A 14,075-nucleotide genomic window follows, 5' to 3' on the forward strand; every position below is an offset into this window, starting at 1 on the left:
TTGTACCATTCCACATGTTTCAATGTTTCTCTTCTCTTTTTGAATCCCTGAATGCAGAAAACTAGCAAGTCGGGAAAAAGGCTTTCGCTAAGTCTTCCAGCTATCTTCACCGTTTCCAAAATGCAGAGATTTGGGGAGGGGGAGAGAAGAAAGTGGAGGTGCATGCTGATCACCAAAGTCCCACTTCCAATCTGAATTGGTACAGTCCATGCACAGGTCGACCTCTGCCTGTTTGTGAAAACTAGGTCAAAGTACCTACTGTAACTTGCCATTGGTTCCTCCCTCCCCCCCGGGGTATGCCTCCAGATATTCTTGGCCTCCAACACTGATCAACCCCAGCTAGGAAAGTCAACAGCCAGGATTATGGGAGTTAAAGAGTCCTACAACATCTGCAGAGCACTACTAACCCTTCATAGTTCTACAGCAGGGGCATGAACGTTTGTTAAACATCACCTAGAATTGAAGGAAAAAATGATTTTAAGAGTGAAAACTGACAGTTTTCATTAAATGAAAAAACTTGCTTCATTGATTTTAAAGAGAAATTGGTTTAATAAAAGACACTGAATCAGTTCACATTTAACACTGGGATATAGAATGGTACTACAGGAATTAGTCTTGTGCTCATTTTCTCTTTCCCTGTCTGCATAGCTGTCAACCTTGCCTTTTTTTGCGGGAAATTCCCTTAATCCAGTGCCGTTTCCCGCTGCTTCCCACTGCTATCCCAGATTGTTAGATATCCCATAGACTGTCCCTGGGACAGGTGAGGCTGCTGATCCCTTATTTTCAAATCTGAAAGTTGACAGCTATGCTTGTTTGTCCAGCCCAGTATTGTTTAAGGCTGACATCTGGGAGCATCTGGTGTCAAACTCTACCCTAAAAAGAAAACATCACCCAGAGCTCAAGAGTCTAGACTACTCATGGTAAAAAAATCTACAGCGAGAATTTGGAAGAGGATAATCTGTTAAATCTCTACAATGAGAAATAAGTTGAGAATTAACTGAATTTATAAACTTAACTAATAGTTGTAGTCATACATGCGGAACTTGTCAACTGCTTAAAGAAGTTGGATTAGCTGGCTTTGAAGTGATTTTTTTTAAAAAAATATGTCCATTCACATTTGGCTGAAGTCTATAATAAACACGTTGTTTTTTATTTAAAAAAAAACTACTGGTGATGTCATATGACAGCCACACTTGCCTTAGGCTTAGGCTATGAGCCAAGAAGCAAAGGCCTGAGGCTTTTTTTCAGCTGCAGTAGTCTGCATTTTGGAGAAAGCATGTTTGTTCTATTTGACTCCTTTCCGTTACAGATGGCCTTAAAATCTAAATGTGATGGAAAGGGATTATGAAATTTGCTCACTCTTCCATCCTGCTGTCAGTATTGGCTGAAATGTTCCAGTGGTGAAAGACAACCAAGCCAAAGAGAGGAGAGTGGGAGATAACTATGAAAACTTGGACTGAAATTGGAATATATGAATGAATGAATAAATTTATTACGGTCATAGACCAGAAAAAACATAAAAAAACAACAATAGTTTACAAAGGGAATAATGGTGTCAATTAAAAATTGTAAAATTATACATAAATTGGAATATAGCAAGATTTATCAGTAAAGGGGGGTGGGAATAGTATACCACTCTTACAGAGCAATCCTATATTTATCTGCTCAGAATTAAGTCCTGTGGGGAACACCCTGAAAAGTGGATATAGGATTGCAGCCTTAAGATAGTAATATAGCTAACTTGTGGAGGTATGTATGCATATACAGTTGGAAACAACAGAATGCATTTTTAATTTAAGAAGCATTTCCAGCCAGATGAAAAAGTCTTTGAATTAGGTGTTTATTTTGTTCTGCTTGCCAGCAACACAAGCACCTATGCTCTCTGGCAGAGATGTCAAACAGTACACAAATTCCCTCCTTTAAGTTTTCTGTAGATTTCAGGGGACTGGTTTGCATATAATGTGTTATGTGCTTCGTCCAGCATCTTCACTGCCAACAAAATGTGATCTGAAGCCATAGTTTATTTATTGGGTTACAAACTTTTGTTTGTTTTACCTTGGTTTGGTTTTACATGCAGACTCAGCGCCTTCCTTAACCATGGTTTGTTGGGCCACCCCACCCCAGATACTCAAACTACAAGGGCATGAGCAGCTGAAAAAGAAACCAGACTAAGAAGAAAGACGCCATGGTTTCTTTTATTGCCTGTGGACAGCTCATGGTTAACTGGTGATCTGTTAAGCAAACCATGGCTTAGTGTTATGTATGGATCAGCCTGCATTTCAAGCACAGAGAGGACACAGTGCTAAGATGCTGTGAGAGGATGACAATTTTGTGGGAAAACTTATGAAATGGAGACTATTAGTACACCAGCTCTACCTAAAAGCCTTCCTCTATCTGAAAAAAACAGCACCCAAGCTGCCATTGCCAGACAAAACAGAGATCGGACCAAACCAAAGGAAGGAGGAATGCTGATGTCAGGAGAAGGCAGCACTAGACCTTTGGCCTAATGACAATCCTGAACTTTGTGGGGCTGAACACATAGGCTCTTTGAAGTTTAGGAGTACAGAACTTTGTCACATTTGACTGCTCCACCTTTCCCAAACAGGCTATACCTACTGTCTTTGATAAGTCATTTGTTTTTCTTAAAAGGAAAAACCCATTAGCACTGTGGCTTATCTGGCACTGGTTTGATGGTTTAAGATGTCTAGTTTAGGTCTCCACCATGGATCGGAAAGACATAAAACTGTCAGCAACAACTGCTGCTAAGAAAACATTTCGGCTTTACACGCTTGCCTCACAAGTGCCAATTTTGCTTTCTGCCTCAGTGGTGATGAGGCAATGTGGTGGGGCCTGTTTGAAGAAGACTGTTCTGATTTGCTGCACTTGGCTGCCCGTGCAGTGAGATAAGCGCCAAAGACTCGGAACACGTAAAGAGACATTTTGACAGCGATGATCAAGCATTGACATTCTGCTTTATATACACACATACACATATACACACGTTGAACTTTCCTTGGGTGAACAGGAGGACAGTAAATGAACTCTAGATTTAAACACTGTTTTTATAGGCAGGGATCCAAGAGTCCTGTGCATGCCTGGAAACACCTTAGGCATGTTCCAAGATGGGCTGGTGTTTTCCTGCCCACTGCAAGGCCCACAAGGCCAAAGGTCAGGCATGATGGGCGCTCTAATCCAACTGGCCACAGCATACCATCCGTGTTTTACATTATTTTGTAAGGGACAGTAATTGTTCTTGCGTGGTTAACAGCACTACTTAACAGTTTTAAATCAAACAGATGTGCACAAGAATAATTAATTTAACTAACAGCACTTTAATGTGCTGTACTTCATACAACTAACATTTCAATGCTGCTGTTATCTGTCCTAAAGCTGGCTAGAAACTATTTTTTTCAGTCACTCTTCCAACTCCCATTGGCATACAAAACTTCCAAGATTGTAAAATAATTTATTTTAAATGGATTCATTTTAAAATACTTGTAATGTAAGGCTGGAAAAAATATACCACCATCATTCTGTTCCCAAAATGCATAACTAGTCCATTGAGATGAGTAGGAATGTCCATTATTACCCCTGTGGAATAGACAGACTGTCTGCACATTAAAATATTATGCTAAACTTTTGCCTAGAAATGGACAAACCAAATAACTCAAGTGTGAAGCTCCTTTGGAGCCCATCCTATGCAATTAGCCAACTACAATAAATAAGGTGGGAGTTGAAAAGTTATCCACAATGCTGTGAACATACTGTCACCAGCTTTAAAATGCTCAACGGCTAGGAAAAAACACCAGCCTATCTGTCTTAGGATTTTTTTTTTGTAAAACACACTATCCTTCGAACTCTTCGGACCAACAATATGGGGAAGATTTTAACTGCATTCAGCAACATTGGGAACTGTAGGTCTTATATAATGAACTTATATGCCTACAAGAAAAGTTGAGGTAATTTTCATTTGTTTTAGTATTTTAACTTTTGAATGTCTTAAAGTACTATATGGTTGTGAATTTTTCTTGATCTTAATCTTTTGTAAACTGCTTTGAGGTTTTCTGTAATCAAGCGATGTATAAATTTTATGAAATAAATATATGTATACATGCTCCATCAAGTATCTGTTTGAAGAAATGTCACGTACTTGCATTTTATCTGCCTGATTAATTAAGATCTTCCTCAGAGGTTAAGTTTATTAAATTTAAGTATCACTTCCCTTCAGGATTTTTTTGCACTGGGATTTACACAAAGTAAAAACAGAGTAGCACCACATACACATGCTGAAAACATATTCAAAAATACAGTACCATAACATAACCACCCCAGGCCCATCTTAGATGGAACACCAAAACAACACAAACAACTGATGGCGGCTGGGGGGGGGGGGGGAACCAGCTTTGCTTGGCATCAAAACAATGACAAAGTTGGCACCAAGCAGGCCTCCTTGGGGAGGGAATTTCAAAGAAAGGGGGCCACAACAGAAAAGGCCTGATCTTTCACTTCCAATCTCCCTTGGAGGTGGCATGCAGAGAAGGATCTCAGAGCATTTATCTATGCCACCTTTTACTGGAGCTTAGGACATTTTAAGTGTGTCTTTTTCTGGTTTTAAGTGCAATTTCAAACAGTTGTTCTTGCTGCTGCTGCTTTTATTACTCTGGTTTTAGGAGATAACATCTTGTATGGGTTTTTACTATACAGTGGTACCTCAGGTTACATACGCTTCAGGTTACATACGTTTCAGGTTACATACGCTTCAGGTTACACCCTCCGCAAACCTAGAAATAGTGCTTCAGGTTAAGAACTTTGCTTCAGGATAAGAACAGAAATCGGGCTCCGGTGGCGCGTCAGCAGCAGGAGGCCCCATTAGCTAAAGTGGTGCTTCAGGTTAAGAACAGTTTCAGGTTAAGTACAGACCTCCGGAACGAATCAAGTACTTAACCTGAGGTACCACTGTACATTACAAACTGTCTTCAAAACTGAGGCTGAGCCCTGGCCTGTAAGTATTTCGAACTAATAAAAGAGCTATGAAAGAAACGTTACCTTATTTGGTACAGATGAGAATATCCTCTATAAAAGCTTATTATCAGCGGCATGACTTGATATAAGGCTGCTTACCAAGTTTTTGCCATTTCTTACAAGTAGTACTTTGAATTTGTACCACAGTCATGCAATGATGATGGTGTTCAAGCTACAGACATGGTAAGTCATAGAACAAACATTGGCTATAGCTCATAGTTTGTCTGGAGTGAGACAGACCATGAACCCAAGATCAGACATACAGTGGTACCTTGGGTTACATATGCTTCAGGTTACATACGGTTCAGGTTACAGACCCTGCTAACCCAGAAATAGTGCTTCAGGTTAAGAACTTTGCTTCAGGATGAGAACAGAAATCGTGCTCCGGCGGTGCGGCGGCAGCAGCGGGAAGCCCCATTAGCTAAAGCGGTGCTTCAGGTTAAGAACAGTTTCAGGTGAAGTACGGACCTCCAGAACGAATTAAGTACTTAACCCGAGGTGCCACTGTACTGTGAAGTCAAGCCATGGCTTAGCACACAGCAGCAACAGGACCAGAGGAGCAGCAAAGCGGCTGTCATCTTCTCTATGGAAGCCTGCATGTTTGCTCATTCATAATAAGCCATGGTTTGGCTTAGCTTTGTTCATGCCCTATTCACTTCAGAATAGACTGCACTTCTGGATAGGCCTGCAAGCACTCAAGCTAGCCCATACAAAGAAAACAACAGAAGCCTGGAATAATAATGTACTCCCCCCCCCCAAAAAAAACCTTTAAAAAAGAAAAGAGGTGAACAAAGGCTTGCTTGGTATGACAGAAAGGAATGCTAGACATCACTTTGGTCAAGCATTTAAAGTAGCCATTAAGCTTCTATTAAACATCAGGTTCATTTGCAGGCCAAAATCTGCTGGCTATTTACCAAGCAGTTTTAAAGATTAAGTTTACTGCCTTTGAGCATTTTAAAATTATCTATATTGTCTGGACCCACCCCCCTCTCCCCAGTCTGATAGGGCAAAACTAAACAGCTGTTCAAAGAGTATTTCCTATAATGTTTGAATGTGACACAATAATGTTCTCTTGCATCCCATTTCATGTGCTGAACCCATTAGGATGGTTTATCATTTAATTTAATAAGCCCTGCTGTTTTGCTCATAGATTAAATGCACAGTTCACTGGCATTCTCCTGCCCTCCCTTCTCTTGCACTAAATCTTAATTCTACTTTAGTTATTAAGTTATTGTGGAAGACTGAAGAGCTATGTATGGCCCTTGGCTAGTGAGGAACGTCTGCATTTTGTTTGTTTTCTAAATATATCAACATCATCTCAAATTACATGACTGAAAGGTACTGAATGGGTATAGAATTCAACCTTCTAGCTACCCCCAACAAGTCCCTTGGTTCCCAGGTAGAGTGCCCAAGAATACAAATTCCACAATTCAACAATTATCACAAGTGAAGAAGAGGGGAAAACAAGGTACGTAGCATTAAGGTGTCTACAAAATACTTAGTCCAGTGAATCAGGCAACATATATTGGTAGGCAAGGGTGGGGGGGAAACCTCTCATGTCACTAACCGATCTGATTATGGAGGTAGGAATGAGCGTGCGGTTTAGAAATTGTTCACACCAACTGCTAAAGTAACTGTTCTTTAAGTCAAATCCAGGATATTCCTTCATCTCTTTATAAACTAGATTTATAATCATCAGCATTATAATCATCCAAGCACAATTTGGCTTTCTTAACTTATTTATTTAATCAGTTGCCCCTCTGCTCAAAGGCACCAGCAAAGAGGGACAGTTTGAAAAATTATTGTAAATGCAGTATGATATACAACTCTGCACTTGTACAATCCTACGGTGCAGTGCGAGGCAAGCAGGACAAGAATAAATGTAAAATGCTGAATTTGAGTAACTGTACTTATGCACCCAAACTCACATATATGCCTGCTAACGTGATCTAGTTTACAAAAGAGCAAGAGCCCTCTGAAGTCCCATGACTGCCCACTATTTGTGGGACTCAGGTATTGTGCCTGTTGCTTATCTTACTGAAATCATTTATTATTGTTAATTTTTTTATCATAAGAGACTATGTATCTCGGGTTAAGAACTTAATTCGTTCTGGAGGTCTGTTCTTAACCTGAAACTGTTCTTAACCTGAGGTACCACTTTAGCTAATGGGGCCTCCCGCTGCCGCCGCACAATTTCTGTTCTCATCCTAAAGCAAAGTTCTTAACCCCAGGTACTATTTCTGGGTTAGCGGAGTCTGTAACTTGAAGCGTCTGTAACCTGAAGCGTCTGTAACCCGAGGTACCACTGTATACTCTAGGGCAGGGGTCTGCAACCTTTAAGACAAAAAGAGCCACTTGGACCCGTTTCCGAAGAAAAAAAACCTGGGAGCCGCAAAACCATTGCGACATTTAAAAGCATGCGCACTGCTGTCCTCCGATCTGACAGCGGGCGGGAAGGTGACGTTGGGACGGTGCGTGACTAACGCACACACCGCCCCATGCGACGTCACAGCCAGTACAGCGCCCGCCACAGTGGGGAGTGTCGGGGCGCACAATGCGCCTCCTCCCCTCGCTAGTATCCGCCCCGGAGCCGCAGCAAAGGTGTAAAAGAGCCACATGTGGCTCCGGAGCCACGGGTTGCAGACCCCTGCTCTAGGGTATCCTGATCTTACAGAATCTCAACCATGCATTTAATTATATGCCTATATGCTAAAAATGACATCAATTATAATTATACGTACCAAAGTGACAACATAATCCTTTTTCATGTATGAATAAAAGCAAGAAATCAAGTAATACACTGAACTCTGGCTTACCGCATCTGTGACATCTATCTCATACACTTTCTTAAATGTCTCACGCTCAAAAAAGAGAAGTTTTCCATTTCCAACTCCTTTCTTAACAGAAGTACCAGTAACAAGTAGTTTATCATCTGGGCTGAAACAGCAGTCGGTCCTGTTGAAAATAAAGTATAGAACAGATGAATTGGTTTCCTTGAAATCTTATTTATGTATTATGTCAAACTCTGTGGTAAACCCTTAATTATATATGACAACTAAAATCACAGCTGTGTTCCAATATGCAAAAATTGGCAAAACCAACAAAATGAGATGTCTCAAACAGATTTCAGCACTGGAAAGGGGGTAAGGTCTAGCGTACAACAATCAGAAAATTTCAAAATCTGGCTGTCATTATTTAGTAAATAAGTAGGTCAAAATATCCATTTTCAACATCATACCCATCCATTTTGCATAACAATGTGAACTTGTAAACAGGACTATTTTCCAATATTGTTTCCCTTCTCTTCTCTCAAAGCAAGGAACCAATGTTCCGAAATGTCAAAGTCCACTCTCAAGACTAAATAGTGCTTTCTTTTTACATTCTTCAAAATTAATCTCAGACTTTGAGATAAGTGGTGTACATGAGCAAAAGCAGGGAGCAAAAACAGCATGCGAAAATAAATTTGCATTACAAGCTTAAAGAGCTCTAGCACAGTAACCCTAGTGTACTGTGGAGATGTAATTCTGACTTCCTGAAAAATGCAAGCTGGAAGCCAGTCTTCCTCTCCCAATGTCAATTCCCTTGTCTAGTTGGCTTTAAAAAAGGAGCACATATTTTGAACCCAGGATGCAAGTAAAATGGCAAACCATAGTTAAGATCAACAAGGGAAAAGGAGAGGGAAGACTCCTGAGGCTGTTTTGGAGGGAGTGAGAGGTGGGTCTACACTGGACCTAATACAGTGGTACCTTGGTTCTCAAACGCCTTGGTACTCAAACAACTTGGAACCCAAACACTGCAAACCCAGCAGTAAGTCTTCTGGTTTGCAAACTTTTTTCAGAAGCCAAACGTGCTCCGTTTTGAGTGCCACGCTTCCGTTTTGAGTGTTACGCTGAGGTCTGTCTGTTTTTGCTATTTATTTTGCTTTTTCGTTTTTGCGGCTTTTTTGTTTTGTTTTTGTGACTGTGTGGAACCCAGTTCATCTACTGATTGACTGATAATGATTGATTGTGTGACTGCAGTACATTGTTTATTGCTTTCATTTTATGGATCACTGTTCTCGTTAGATAGTAAAATTCATGTTAAATTGCTGTTTTAGGGGTTGCTTTTAAAAGTCTGGAGCGGATTAATCCATTTTGCATTACTTTCTATGGGGAAGCGTGCCTTGGTTTTGGAATGCTTTGGTTCTGGAATGGACATCTGGAACAGATTAAGTTTGAGAACCAAGGTACCACTGTATCATGCACAAACACATATATAATTTTTAGTTTCCCCATTTTACAACCTTTAGCAATGAATATAAATCTACACAAAACATATAATGTTTTCTACTACTTCCCCCTCCCTTTCTGCGGTTTCTTATTTTTCTATTGTATTCATACAGCACATCCAATATTTTTTTTTACAAAATTATCCTTTAAAATTCCTCTAAATTTCTTACTGCTCATGTTTATGTCAACCCTGCTAACGTTTTTAATAATATCATGCACTTTTACATGGACAAATATATCCCAACCCCAACAAACCCAGAATTACAAGGGAGCTAGTTCCATGACATATATGTCATACCACTGAGTAACCACGACAGTAGAACTTAATAAATTAAGAGGTGAATATCAGCAAGAGGAGCAAAATCTGTTCAGCAGGACAGATTCTCTGGATTAATTTCTAGAGTAGATTAAGGGGACATTGTGGAGAGGAAGGAGAAGTCCACTATCTCAGGCACAAACAATTAACAGAACATGGCATCAGTATTAGAAATAAGAGCAAGGGGGAAATCAAAGGCCAAATCCTTAACATTTTTGGGCACCATCAGTCGGAGGTCTAAACAAAATGTCAGACATTCTAAGAAGTAGTAGTGCCCCCTTTTAAACCTGCCAACATAAACTGCCCTTCCTAACTGGATTTACACATGTTGGACAAGCCTTGTGATGGTTCAAAACGTGGTCACTATCACAAGTTACTACTCAAGTTTTTTTTGTGAGCTGGGCACATGGTGAGTAGAATCTATTCAACAAGATTGGTTCAACAAGAAGCTGTACCTCACTGAATCAATCTTCACTGACACCAGGACGTAATTCCTTGTATCTTAAATCAAAAAGGTACTTACATTGGGAAGAAGCTAGGTAGACCAACAACTGAATTCAGAGGTGTTTTAAACTTCCTGATGTCCCACGTTTTTAAAGTATCATCACCTATGAAATATAAAATGAAGACTTAATAAGCAACGATGAAGAAAAACACTCTATTCCTTTACTATAATATTACAAAGGCCAATGTAGAAACTGCCCCTGCCCCACCAATATTTCTAATGGTTTTCTCCCAAACTTTTAGAGGAATGGCATTCTTTATTTCCCAATACCCTCAGCAAAGAGAGAAAAAGAGATCAGTAAAAGCAAAACAACATTTTTTAAAATCAATTTATCAAAAATTGCCAAATAACAGACATTTATTTGTTCAAGGCAAGTGAGGAAGTTGGCGTTTTGAATTCTTTTCAGCCAAAAGTATTTCTGATTTCTTGCTCTCCACACTGGGATATGTGTCAGTCCAGGCATACTGGGAAACCACAGCTTCCTGTTGCAAGTTCAAGTCATAGAGAGCTGTGGGTTCTAGAACTTCCCTGCCCTTCCTCTTTCGTATCTATGATTAGGGGACTGAGTGTGTCTGCTTTCACTTTAAAATTAAATTTAAAGTGAAAGATATAAAGATTTTCTGGTGGTTTGTTTAAACAATGGTTGATGAGAAAAATAGCAGGTTCAAACCATAGTTTCAGAGCCTGGTTTGTTCTTAAAGAACCTGCTGTTTTGACTTCAGACATCTCAAGAGACTGTAATTAGTTTAAAAATGAAAGAAGCAGCCTAGATTTTTTGCTTATAATGGGAAAACCATGGTTTCCCATTATGTCTGAACCAAGTCATAGACCCTCTCCAAATTCTCTATTCTGCTGGGCAGTTCTTCAGTGCCATTAATTCTGAGGTCCCCTGGCTAATGACACAATGGAAGACTGACAGGAACTCTGATAGGAGTACATGGAATTTTTGAATTGCTGGTGAACTTACTATATTTTCAAGAGGCATATAGAAACAAAAACTTTTTTAAGAAAAGCTAAATGAATTAAGCATCAAATATCTGAAAGGGCTCCCTTCTTGCATAGAGAAGGGTGGGTAGGACAATGATCCCATCACTGTGGTGGATAATTGCTTAAGAGAAGCTGCATCCCTTCATAGAGCAGGCATTACCCTCACCAGTGTCGCGGGTGGCGCTGTGCTCTAAACCACTGAGCCGCTTGGGTTTGCTGATCGGAAGGTCAGCAGTTTGAATACGCATGACAGGGTGAGCTCTGTCACAGCTTCTGCCAACCTAACAGTTTGAAAGCACACCAGTGCTAGTAGATAAATAGGTACTGCTGTGACACAAAGGTAAACAGTGCTTCTGTGCGCTCTGGCACTCGTCACGGTCCTCCGTGCACCAGTAGCGGTTTAGTCATACAGGCCACATGACCCGGAAAACTGTCTGTGGACAAACGTCGGCTCCCTCGGCGTGAAAGCGAGATGAGCGCCGCAACCCCATAGTCGCCTTTGCCTGGACTGAACCGTCCAGGGGTCCTTTACCTTTACCCTCTAGACACCAGACAAAAAGTGTCACTTTGGGGGGTTCCCCAAGAATAGGTTGGGGACACAGCTATTAGGGGAACATAATTGTTGAGTGGGGCTCTACCTCAATCAGTAGCAATCCTAAATCCAGGATAGCCGAGTCATTGCTCTAGCCAGGTTTTCCTGCTAGCAGAGGCCCTACAGTGCCCTCAGAGCTTGTCCCGATCTGGCAGTTCGTGGAAAAAATATTGATTCTGAGATCCCAGAGCCCATGAGTGGGGTGAGGGACTGCAGACTAAGGAAGAAAGGCTCTACATGTGAGGCACAAATCCTCTTACTGACCAAGCAACTGAGTATGACAGAATGACAACATGTAACTTATCTCTTAAGATACAATCCTAATAGCAATTCGGGTTACAATTTCTAACTGCATCCCACATTGCAACATAAAAGCTAAGTAATTCAGCTTAAAAAAATGTTTGCAGAACAACAGCCTATCTGGCAACTGTTCAAATATGCTTCTCAGAGTAACAAACTGCAATCAAGGGTTCTTTGGCCTTGACAGACTAAACCTTGACACAATCGTCTCTCTGGAGGACTTACAGGACGGTTGTTACTAACGTTTAACAAATATGTTAGGAAAAGCTTCTTTGTTCTGCATCACATCAAACTGTATACTTTGTTGATTGCGGGTAAACTACTCCAGGAGCCATTCTGGCAGAAGAGTGGGATACAAACACTCTAAATTAATAAATAGTAAAAACTACCAGCCAGGGCTATGGCCATGATACATGATACTTTTAATGTAAAGCAACAAGACGTGCAAACTTTGTAAATTTCTATCATGTCAGCAGGAAGATAGGACACCCCACAATTAATCCAGCCTCGCTTTTATGATCAAGCTACTCATTCATTACTGAATCATCTTTTATTACTGTGATGCAAAAAACATATCCAAATATGCTTTCTAAGACCTATTCTCAGGGTCAGAAGTGGATCTTTAAGCATCACTTTCTTGCATTTCTGTCAAGTTACAAGCTTATTCTCAATGGTAATGAAACTGGGAACATTCATAAGCAATTCTTCTGTTGTTCCTTCTCCCTTGTGTCTGCAGCTGAGCCCTGTCTCAGTTCTCTCATATCCGACAGGCAAACTGCATCGCAGACCAAGGAATATAATCAGGGTTTCACTGCAAGTTCCTATTCCCCCAAACATGATCTCCTCTTTGATCCCTTGCATTTGGGCAGGTGCGCTAATCTAAGACTGACTGCTGAATACACATCTGCTTTTGCTGGTAAAGGTCCAGAGAAATACTTACATTACCAAAAGCACAAATGCGCTCTCACTTTTTGTTTTTTTAGTACGTATTAAAAATGACTACAATTACGCTTACCTATCTGAGGCAGCGTGATTTTTAAAGCAGCTTTTGAACCTGCACACTAAACACCCAATTTCAAAATGATTTTAGATCAAAGCAAAGCATCTGGGTTAGATCCTAATTTATTTATGAACAGCCACCTGGCTACCTATGACATTCTGGGGATCGTTGAGGGTTGCAGCATGGGGGTTTGGAGCGGGGCGGGAATCAACAGAGGTGAAATAAAACAGTCACAATTCTTTAGAAACTATAAATGCAAAATTTGACAGGACATCCGCGAAAGTAAATTAATTCAGCACACACTACCTTGAAGAAGAATTATGAGCACGTCTTACTGTTCTACCCTGTTGCACAACTGAAGCGTGTGTAATCAGATACATGGGGTTGCTGCTGAAAATGGCAGCCTGGTGTGGTCTGCCATACCTCACTCTGTAACAAGCAGTTAAACCTTGCTCACGTCCTGACACCAGACAACACCAGTGCTGCTGGGAAAAGGTTCATCATAGTGACATCTGGACATGAATTTCAAGTTGCAAGCGTGGGGAAGGAGGAACTTAACATGGGTCTTTTGTTTTGGTTGTACCCTGTGTTTCTGGTAACATGTCCTGCCAGGCCCAACATCAGCTTGCTATGGTACCTGTTAAGGGCCACACAACTGCAGGGAACTGCCATCAGCTCAGAGGCAAGAGGTGGAAGAGCAGTTGTGTTACAGGGAGCCTCCGAAGATCTCAGGGGAGGCAGGTCCCCCTTTGCCCATGCCCTCTCTGCGCAGTCGGTTTACACGCAGAGAGGAGAGGCGTAGGATGGGGGTCAAAAGACTGCTATGCTGGGGGAAATTTAAGGACCGCCCACTCCCAGATTCTGCTACTGATTGAGCAGACATGGACTTGAGACGTTCTGTACCGTAAATGTTTTGTACAGATAATAAAGCCTGGAAAAGACTGGTGGGAGTCAGGCCTGTTCTCGAGCAACCTGACAAGAGGTCTCACTGATGACCCCTGGACCTCCTCTACCACCACTTTACTGTTTCTGCATAGTTACCTGCCCTTTCTTAGCATGCTGTGGCGTTTGCCCTCCTAGGTGGG

The 14,075-nt window shown here is 41.0% G+C and overlaps 1 protein-coding gene across 1 annotated transcript in view; it reads right to left on the bottom strand.

Moving 5' to 3' along the window:
• The window catches only part of WDR70 (WD repeat domain 70), a 110,004-nt gene that overhangs the window by 18,209 nt on the left and 77,720 nt on the right, over positions 1-14,075 (bottom strand). Inside the window, exons 12-13 of the mRNA XM_081929763.1 lie at positions 10,130-10,214; positions 7,839-7,977 (exon numbers count right to left, since the gene is read on the bottom strand). Coding sequence (XP_081785889.1) covers positions 7,839-7,977; positions 10,130-10,214 — 224 coding nt within the window. The remainder of the gene's footprint in view (positions 1-7,838; positions 7,978-10,129; positions 10,215-14,075) is intronic.

This window comes from Podarcis melisellensis (assembly GCF_964234715.1).
Source record: "Podarcis melisellensis genome assembly, chromosome: 11".
Lineage (NCBI taxonomy): Eukaryota > Metazoa > Chordata > Lepidosauria > Squamata > Lacertidae > Podarcis > Podarcis melisellensis.